Source organism: Hyperoodon ampullatus (genome assembly GCF_949752795.1).
Source record: "Hyperoodon ampullatus genome assembly, chromosome: 1".
NCBI lineage: Eukaryota > Metazoa > Chordata > Mammalia > Artiodactyla > Ziphiidae > Hyperoodon > Hyperoodon ampullatus.
In genome coordinates, this window is record NC_136914.1 from 127558617 (window position 1) to 127568425 (window position 9809).

Sequence of the window (9809 nt, forward strand, 5' to 3'; positions counted from 1 at the left end):
CGTTCTCTTCAGTTCAGCCACGGCGTTTCACAGTCATTTTAAGAAAATTATTTTTTGCATTTCAAGAAAATGCTTGGGAGTCTTCTCATATAAATTCCACTTGTCATATTGAAGAATAATTTGTATAATGGGACGGGAGAGTAATAAAACTACTGGGATCCAAAGAGCGTTGGAATGATGGCTTTTCCAGGTGCTCATAAATGCTTTTTCTCTTACATTTTTTTCCGGACATATTTTCCTTTGTTGGAACAGTAATTGCCCAGATAAGTCAGGGTTCAGAGACAAACCTCTGAAGACAGTTGCCAATTAATGAGCCACAGAATCGTCAGTTTTACGAGCGGTCCGTACCTTGTTGAAAAAAAATAAAACATTGGAAGTCTTGAGTGGATAGCAACATGGTGAAAATATTCAGACACACACTCAGGGAACCTAAAATCCAGGCCAATGAAAAGATAATGCTTTAGTAATTGAGCCGCATGCGCCTGCCTGCTGGAGGACCGTTGCTAGTGGGTTGTAGGCTCTGTTGCTCGGTGGTCGCCATGGAGATGCCGGGAGTTGCCAAGTGTACGGACTTTGTTTTCCAACAGCTGAAAGATGATGCTGTTGCCCTGGTTGATGTGATCGCCCCTCCTGACTTCATCCTGGACTCACCGATTGGCAGAGCTGACGGCGAGGTAAAGAGCAGCCCCCTCCCATGGCGGCTGGGGGCACTGCACCCAGGACCGCAAGCCAGGGGCTCTCTGGGACCTGATGGCAGTCGGTGCCGAGCCTGAGATGATGACGTGGCTTGGGAGTCTCTGGTCACATGTGGGCAGCAGGGAGGGAGCGGCTGGGAGACGTGGGGGTGGTCATGGGCGGATTAGCCATCCCCCAGCCTGCCCTCCTCCGAGAAAGGGGATGGCATTGCCACCCTCTTGGGCCGTGATGCCGAGGTCAGCCCGAGCCTGTGTGAAGCTCGGGGCCCTGCAACTGTCTCGCTCTTTTCACGCTCTCCTGGGAGCCTCTCTGCTCCCGGGTCTTCTGACCGTCTCACGGCACTAGCTCGTGACCCCTCACCCTTCTACCTGTGCTTCACCGGCAGCCCTCACGTGGCTTCCCAAGCTCCTCTCTTCCCCCTCCTGCCACGCTCCACAGTGATGGCTTAAAAAGCAGACCTTGTCAGACAACTGCTCTGATGGAGCCCCACACCTGAAATGGCACCCAAATCCCTTCCTGCGTCCCCAGCCCACGCGGCCTGACCTCTGCCCGGTTCTCCAAGGTCATTTCACACCGTGCCCCTCCCACCCTCTGGACTAAAGTCTCCCTGTCCTCCTGTTTCTCCGTCGTACTGGGCTCCTTCCCACCCCAGGGCCTTTGCACCTGTGTTCCTGTTGCCGGAGCGCTTCTGTTCATTCTAAGCGGAACGCCGCCTCTTCAGAGATGTCTTCTCCAGCCTCCAGCTGAAGTGCCACCCCCAAGAGTGGCCCCACTTGGTCCTGCTGGGGTACCCTGACAGTGCCCACGGGTATCCCCACCTGACCTCCTCCACCACGTGGAGACGCCCGTGCTGGACGACACCCACGGGTCTGCCCAGTGCCTCCCACTACCTGTGGGTGGTTGTCCCTGTGTTTCCATGGAGACGTGGCGTTTCACAGTGTTGAAGTCACGTGCTGAGGTTCCAGGGCTGTCATGTTCTTTCTGCTGACCCAGGAGACTGAACGTAGGGTGCTAGGAACCCTCCATCTGTCCCCAGGGGACACTGCAATCAGTCTGGGGAGGCAGGCGCCTGGACCTCTGACCAGCCCAAGCCACACCTGGGGTTGGGACAGGAGTACCAGGCTCTGGGGTGGGCAGTTTGGACGAGTCCCCCATCGAATCAGAACGGCGGGGACCGTACGTCTGTGGAGGGCCTCTGTCCTCTGGCTGCACAGCTGGGCGGGGCGTCCCCGCTCACGGTGTGTGTTACTGCGTCCACTTCGCCAGGGAGAAACCCAGCCTCCGGAGGGGCCGGGCGGGTTGTAGCGGAGCCAGGATTGGGGCGGAGATGGACCGTCTGGAGGGAAGGCAGGAGAGAGTGAACCCTGCTCTTGGCCAGGGCCCCCGTGGGAGCACGAGGACGACGTGCTGACAGGCCCACGGGAGAGGGGCCGGCCTCTGCGACACGGGCGCACGGGAGCATTAGCCCTGAGCAGGCGGCGCCAAGCGGCTCTGCAGAAGGCGGCCCTGGCTCACGGGCGGCGGCAGAGTAGGGGAGGGCCGTCCCATCCCGTCCTGTCCCGAGAGGGGGCCCCGGGTTCCACACTGACACCGGAGCCAGCCTGAGGCTTCACGCAACAGGGAGCCTGACACGGCGCGCGTTCCTCCTAGTGTTAAGGGCTGAGGTTTGAACTAGGTGCTCCTAGGTAAGAAATTCATTTTATTTTATTTTTAATGTCAGGCATTACTTTTTATAAATTTATTTATTTACTTATTTTTGGCTGCGTTGGGTCTCCGTTGCTGCGCGTGGGCTTTCTCTAGTTGCGGCGAGCGGGGGCTACTCTTCTTTGCGGCGCACGGGCTCCTCATTGCAGTGGCTCCTCTTGTTGCGGACCACGGGCCCTAGGTGCGCGGGCTTCATTAGTTGTGGTGCGCAGGCTTCAGAAGTTGTGGCGCACGGGCTGTAGAGCGCAGGCTCGGTAGTTGTGGTGCGTGGGCTCAGTCATTGTGGCTCGCAGGCTATAGAGCGCAGGCTCAGTTGTGGCATGCGGGCTTCAGTAGTTGTGGTGTGTGGGCTCAGTAGTTGTGGCTTGCAGGCTCTAGAGCACGGGCTCAGTAGTTTTGACATGCAGGCTTCAGTAGTTGTGGCGCACGGGCTCAGTAGTTGCAGCACACAGACTCTAGAGCGCAGGCTCAGTAGTTGTGGTGCACGGACTTCATTGCTCCGCAGCGCGTGGGATCTTCCTGGACCAGGGCTCGAACCCATGTCCCCTGCATTGGCAGGCCGATTCCTAACCACTGCGCCACCAGGCAAGTCCCAGAAATTCATTTTAGATGAACAAGCACAGCTGTAGGAGATTGAGATCGTCAGTAAGTGAAGCATAACGCTCCGGGCTGTGCAGTGTCGCCTTGGATTGATGACCTGTGGAGACACAGCCTGTCTCTGTGTCTCCCTGGGAGCCAAGAATAGCAGAACGTGGGCAGAATTGCTGAGTGTGTTTGTTTGGCAGGTGCAGGGGAGGGTGGCTTCTTAAAAGTAACACTTGTCAACATCAGCCAGATACAAAATCGGCCCCTTCCCTGTCTCCACGGACCTCAGCCTGGGCGCTGGCCGTGCTGGGAGCAGGGAGGTGGCAGGCAGCTGCCTGCCACGCTCAGGACCTTCCTCTAAGAGAACAACTGAGAGCAGTTCCGCCTGGGGGGCCCTGAGGCGACGGCTAGCTGGCCCAGTCTGCACAGTCTGATGGGGCAGGCAGAGAGGGGACAGTGTGTGCCCAGGCCCTGTGGCCCAGGGGACAAGCCATCATCCTGCTGCTTGGCTGCACCGCCGCCTGCCAGCCAGCAGCCACATGAGTGCGAGAGAAACGTCGACTTGCAGAATCCACCTTCCAGGAGAATTTCCAAAGCAAAGGGCAAGCAGGATGTCTTCATCATTAAGTGTACATTGTGGTCCTTTATAGTTGCATTTCCACAATTGTTCTCTACTGACAAAGACTGATTTACGTAAATTAAATTTAAATCATCTTAAAATGTTTCCATGAAGTGTCAGGAGAGAACTCCCTGGGTTTTCACAGTTGCACTGGCACACTCAAAATCTTTCTTATTACATACATGTGTGTTCTGTATGTATTTTTTGCAGCTCTATAAAAACCTCTGGAGTGCTGTGCTTCAGGAAAGCAAGGTGCTAGAGAGGGCATCATGGTGGTCGGAATTCTCTGCCAACAAGCCCGTCATAGGAAGTTTGAAATCAAAGCTGTAGTCGCACTGGCTAACTATGATGAAGCCGTGAAGACATGGACCTCGAGTTCAAGTTCTGGAGGCTCCAGAGATGGCTGCCGCTCTCTGAACCCACAGCTCTGCCCTTGCCCGGCTGCTCGTCCTGTCGAGCCCAAGGCGGGACTGGTTCATCCTGGCCTGCCCCCCATCCCGAGTCCCAGCAGGATGGGTAACGCCTGAAGGGCAGGGCTGATTTGGGTCCATCCTGATTTGCTGGGTGAAAAGAAAACCTGTAAGATCATTTCTTCCTGATGGACTGAGCACTTTTTGATAATTAGAGCTTTGTACGGTCTATTTTCACATGCTGATTATGAAACTGGCCGCTGGTAATTCGGGTCAGGCAATATTCTGCCTTCATCTGAGATTTCTTACAAGCCTCTGCTTCACTAAGCCCTAAATGATGCCAGTCTGATTCTTTGTTCACTCTGGTTTGACTTTCTCATGTAATTAAATTATAACCTTACTGATTTGCACCATGGACCACCCGAATGACATAGTTGAAGATTTTGAAGGAAAAGAAGATCAGTTTTATTACTTTGTTGTGTGGAACTGGAAGCTTCCATCAAAGAAATGTTTCCAAAGGAAAAAAAATGCATAATGATTTGAACGTCTGGTCATCCTTAAGTTCTGACCTCCCAGCTGTGTACTTTGTCGCTTTGTTACGTGAATCAGTTTGTTCCTACAGGCAGTGGAACATCCATTGCTGCCTGGCTCCGCCAGTGGCGGTGGGGGTGCATTTGCTCCGCGGTCCTGAGCGCCCTGATGGGGTGGCGGGGGAGACAGATGGAGGAGGTTGATGGGCGTCTCCACCTGTCACTCGAGTGTCCCAGGTCAGGACGATGGCTGGTGGGTGGGTTCTCACTCGACACCCCGTCTCCGCTCCCCCTGGCCTCTGGGGCAGGGGAGGGGCCGTCCTGTGGCCTCACGAAGAGGCCGAGATGGAGGATGGAGCCTGACCAGGTGCGGCCCCCTCACCTCCTGTGTGTGCCCGGGTCCGGCTCTGCCCTCGGCCTCCAGCCCTCTTGCCTGGGCGGAGGGTCTTGTCTGAGGACCAGGGACCAGTGGGGCTGCAGGAGGAGCTTCACATGGCTCCAGGCCAGCCCTCCTCTGCAAATACTGGGCTGCACAGAAGCCTGCCCTCCGGAGGAGCCCTCGTCACGTGGTCTTTGTGAGCGCCCTCAACACCTGGCTGTCGAGGGCCAGGGGCCCCACGGACGATCTGCTCTGTCCCAGGGCTGCCCATGTGGCATCCCAACCCCAGCTCCCTCCATCCTTCCTTGGCGTGTCCCCCTTCCGTGATTGACCAACGGCCTCTGTGTGGACACGGATATGGTGTTGGCAGCGGACTCCCTTCCCACCTGGTATCTGAGCCAGGGGGGCCTGTCCCTTGCCCTGCTGAACTGTCACTCGTTTGCCAGAAGGAGTTATGTGACATGCTGCCTTTCACATGCATAGCCCAATTCCCTGGACAGCACAGCACTGACTGGTTTGTAGTCAGTCTTCCCATTGGTCTGGAAGCTCTATGAGGTCAGGGACCAGGTCTGAATCACCTGTTTCCAGTTCCCAGCTTGAGGCCACACACGGGAAGACCTTGGCAAGTGCTGGAGGGAGGTGTGGATGGGTGGATGGGTGGATCAGTGGGTGGATGGGTGGATGGGTGGATCAGTGGGTGGATGGGTGGATGGGTGGATCAGTGGGTGGATGGGTGGATGAGTGGATCAGTGGGTGGATGGATGAACGAATGAGTGAATGAGTTGCATGAAAAAACTCATGAATGAATGAGTGAAGAAATGAATGAATGAATGAGTAAAAGAATGATTGGGGTGGATTTAGATGCTGCTGAAGGAAGAAGGACCATTTTGGCCCCAGTGCCCAGCGATGGCAGGTACAGCCATGGCCCCAATCCCTCCATCAAGTGGGGCTGCTCACCTTCTTGTGTGAGATTCGGGCCTTCCTGTCTCCAACCTGGGCTTGTGCTGTTGCTTTGAGCCCGTGCTGACCCCCGCCCACCTTTCCAGCTCCGGTACTGGCTGCAGCTCCTGGTCAGCCCCATTCCAAGGCAGTAGCCAGGGCTCTCTACCCTGGGTGGGGCTGCCTCCCCTCTGGATCCCTGGGACCAGGGATGGTCTCCTAGCTCCGCCCCTCACAGGGCGCCACCCATGAGGTGCTCTGTGGAGGGAGAGATGAGCAGAGGGGTGGGCACGTCCTTCACACTGAAGACCAACGGCATCCCATCTACAGCAGGCAGCATGTGTGGACCGCCGTGAAAATAATGTTGGAGTACAGTATGACCAGACGGAGCCCACCAGCCACTGAAAAATCCATTTTTCATCTTGCAATATCACTGCAGTTGAAATTCTTTAAAACTCATCACAAGGAAAAAAAAAACCAAAGCCACTGCTCCCCTCCAGCCCTATTAAATGAACAAATGCTATTTCCAGAGCTACTCACTTGCCCGTCTCAGTAACCAAGTGTTTTTTTAAGGAGTGTATTTCTACTCCTATGTAGAAAATCATGTATCAAATGACAGAACGCTGGATAAAGGCTTTGTGAACACAAACTCGACTTGGCCAGGGAAGCAGCAGTGGTCATGCTCAGGCTTGGTCATTCAGCAAGCAGATGCTGACCTTCCATGAGAACTTACAGGAAGGGAAATGCAGAAGGGAGGTCCAGGTGGGAAGAGCAACCCCAGGGAAGGAGCATCCTCAGCATCTTCTGAATTGGGAGAGCTCAGCAGGGAGGACTTGGCGTCCGGGGGTTTCCCTTGTGACCACAGTGCTACTGCCCCTTGGATTTGATGCCCTTCTTCACCAAAGTAATGACCACACAAGACGTTATGGCTGAATTGTGTCCCCCCAAATCCATACGCCAAAGTCCAACCCCCAGCACCTCAGAATGTGACTGTACTTGAAGATGGGCCTTTAAAGAGGTGATTAAGGTAAAATGAGGTCATACACATGGGTCCTGATCCAGTAAGACTGGTGTCCTTATGAGAAGCAGGGATCAGCACACAGACACACACAGAGGGGTGACCACGTGAGGACCCAGGGAGAAGACGGCCGTCCACAAGCCAATGAGAGAGGCCTCAGAAGAAATCAACCCTGCCCACGCCTTGATCTTGGACTTCCAGCCTCCAGGCCTGTGAGGAAATCAGTTTCTGTGGTTTGGAAGCCCAAGCAAGGAAATGCACAGGACCCATTCCCGTATGATCTCTGTGAGCCCAACCAGGGGCCAAATGATTCCACCTGTTTCAGTGGGTGGCTTGGTGGCTGGTCCAGGGTTCCTCTGGCAGCAGGCACTCTGTACGCAGAGTGTGCAGATTTCAGCCTGTGTTTCCGCTGCTCAGAGGCAAAAGGCTAAGGGGACAGGGACTATGTGTGTGTTTCCAGGGAAATCGTGGGCATGTGGGCGCTGACTGGCGTGGGACATTGAAAGGGAAGCCAGGAGGAGACGTGTGCAGGGCTGGCCTGGGGACCGGTGTCCAGGTGGCACCTGACTCACAGCCGGCGTTCCTCTGCCTGCCTTTCTCTTCCACCAGCCCCGGTGGTGGTGGCCACAGTGAGGAAGTGGGCTCTCAGGTCAGGCAGCCCACAATCAGGGGCTGGGATGCAGACTCAGGTTCCCCAGCTCCAGAGCACACTGGCCTGCCACTGGGGAGAAACTGCAGGCTGTGTACATCTGATTCCAGAGGTTGGGATCGTCCCCATTTTCCAGGTGAGGACACTGCTGCTCGAGAGCTCAAGTGACCAGAGCCTGCAGTCCCAAGTGCTTCCACTGTCCCTCGGGGAGGGGCTCCCGGGCTGGGGGCTGCAGCCCCTCCAGGGCTAACTTTGTGAGTCCAAAGGTGGCAGCAGAACCATCGTGCGCTAAGAAGAGTGTGAAAGAGGAGACCAGCTGCCTTGTGTTCTGTCCAGGTGGTCTGCGGTGAAATTGTCCTTCCAGAGGGTTCCTTTGTCCATAGCAGGGGCCTCAGGACCAGTGTGCTGTTTCTGTCTGGAGCGCTGGGTGGGCGGGTGTTCAGAGCCACACTAGTGACCGTGTTAGGAGTGGAAAGCAGAGTGGTTTGGGATGATTGATCCTCCCCAGGATGGCGAGGAACCATGGGCATCCGGCCGGTCCCCAGGGCGTGCTCGCAGCCTGAGGTCGGGAGAGCCGCATGTGAGGAGCGCAGGTCTGGGGCCAGGCAAACATCCTCCCAGAGAGGGTGGGCATTTCCAGGAAGACGCCCTGCTCCCAGGGATGCCCTCTGGGAGGCGAGAGGCCTGGGGGCCTGGTGGCACCTCTGCAGGAGGCTCACCTCTCTGTCTGCAGCCACGATGACGGTGACAGCTCTGCCAATGGTGCCTGCCCCACCCCTACCCCCTTCCCCCCACCCCTGCCTGGCTGGCCCACAGGGGCCAGAGACAGCAGAGACAACACTGCTCAGAAAGCTGTGACACCGGCCCAGCCAGGGGGACACAAGAGCCCTTTGTGGGAACAGGAGGGAAGAAGGTGCAGGCATCCTGCCCAGCTGTAGGCCTCAGACGGTGTCTAGTCTGTGTTTGCACGACGTCTTCCTACAGCCAGGCTGGAGAAGCGCCCCTGCGGTCCGGTCACCAGGGAGAGGTTTCCTTTCCTTGCTCTGCTCCAGGACCACAGTGGTTTCAACAAATCTCAGCCTTGGACCAGGTCCCACGCTTCCCTGAAGCAACCTGGAAAACTCCAGGGTGATGGGCTCGGAGAGGCATGAGCGGCACTGGGGCAGCCAACAGCCATAGGCACCCCACCCGCCAGCCCCCACTTCCACCTCCATCCAGCTCCACCCCTCCCCCACTTCCACCCAGGCCCTCCCCATCATCCACCCAGCCCCGCCCCCACCTCCCCTAGCCCCGCCCCCACCTTCCTCCAGCCCCGCCCCCACCTCCCCTAGCCCCACTTCCGCCTCCATCCAGCCCCTCCCCACCTCCCCTAGCCCTGCCCTCACTTCCATCCAGCCCCTCCCCAACATCCACCATTTATTTAACAAACACCCACTAAGCGTTTGCTGTGTGCTGATCTCTGAGCAGGTGAGTAAGTGGAGGTGCTCCATGGTCACCATGCTTGGAACTGCCCAGCAGGGTGCTGGCCGCTGTAGTGCCCTTTGCTGCGGCTCCGCATCTCCACTGACTGGCTCGTGGGTGCTGTGGGGACAAAGTCTGGGACACAGAGTGTGCACCCAAGCAGTGGGCATGGAGGAGATGCAGCACATCTGCCACCAGCACGGTCGCCTGGCACTTCCAAATCTAGCAGAGCCACACACAGCCCTTGACCCAGGGCGGCAAGGGGAGGCTACTCCTCCGGGCATGGCTCCCCTTGGCTGTGCTGCGCACTCTGCACTGCGGCATCCGCTCTCCAGCCCAGGCGGTCTCTGCACGGCCTGACCCGGGGCCCGCGGCCTGTCCAGGGTGGCTGATCCATCCCAGATGCGGGACCCTGTCCGTCCCTTATCACCGAGCCCTGGGCACTGTGGGAGCCTCCCTGTGAGGTCATGGCTGGCCAGTTAATAGGCCCAACCGTGGGTCAGGTCCAACCCTGGGAGGCGGGCAGGGGCGCCTGCAGTGGGGTGGGGGGCTTCTAAGACGGCCCAGGCCCCCAGGGCGAGCATCTTGGGAAGAGAGGCCCCCTGGTAAACTCTGACAACTCCTTTGGCGAATTCCCAGCCTCCTGCCAGGCAGTACATTAACCACTCAGGTGTCACCGAGCTCCGGTCCAGAGCTGAGCTGCAGCAGTCGGTCAGCCACCTGGTACGCTGAGGCTGTGCCAGACCCCTGAGCTAAGCGACCGCTTGAATCCCCCACTCCCCCAGATTTCAGTAGGTATGCTCAGCAAGGTCACGAGAC

At 57.2% G+C, this 9809-nt stretch overlaps 1 protein-coding gene across 1 annotated transcript in view; it reads left to right on the forward strand.

Annotated features, from left to right (window-relative positions):
* Positions 1-3934, forward strand: part of ACOX3 (acyl-CoA oxidase 3, pristanoyl) — a gene marked incomplete at both ends in the record, with an annotated part of 47109 nt that extends 43175 nt beyond the window's left edge. The window contains 2 exons of the mRNA XM_079709249.1: positions 588-674; positions 3815-3934. Coding sequence (XP_079565375.1) covers positions 588-674; positions 3815-3934 — 207 coding nt within the window. The remainder of the gene's footprint in view (positions 1-587; positions 675-3814) is intronic.
* Between the last annotated feature and the right edge of the window lie 5875 nt (positions 3935-9809).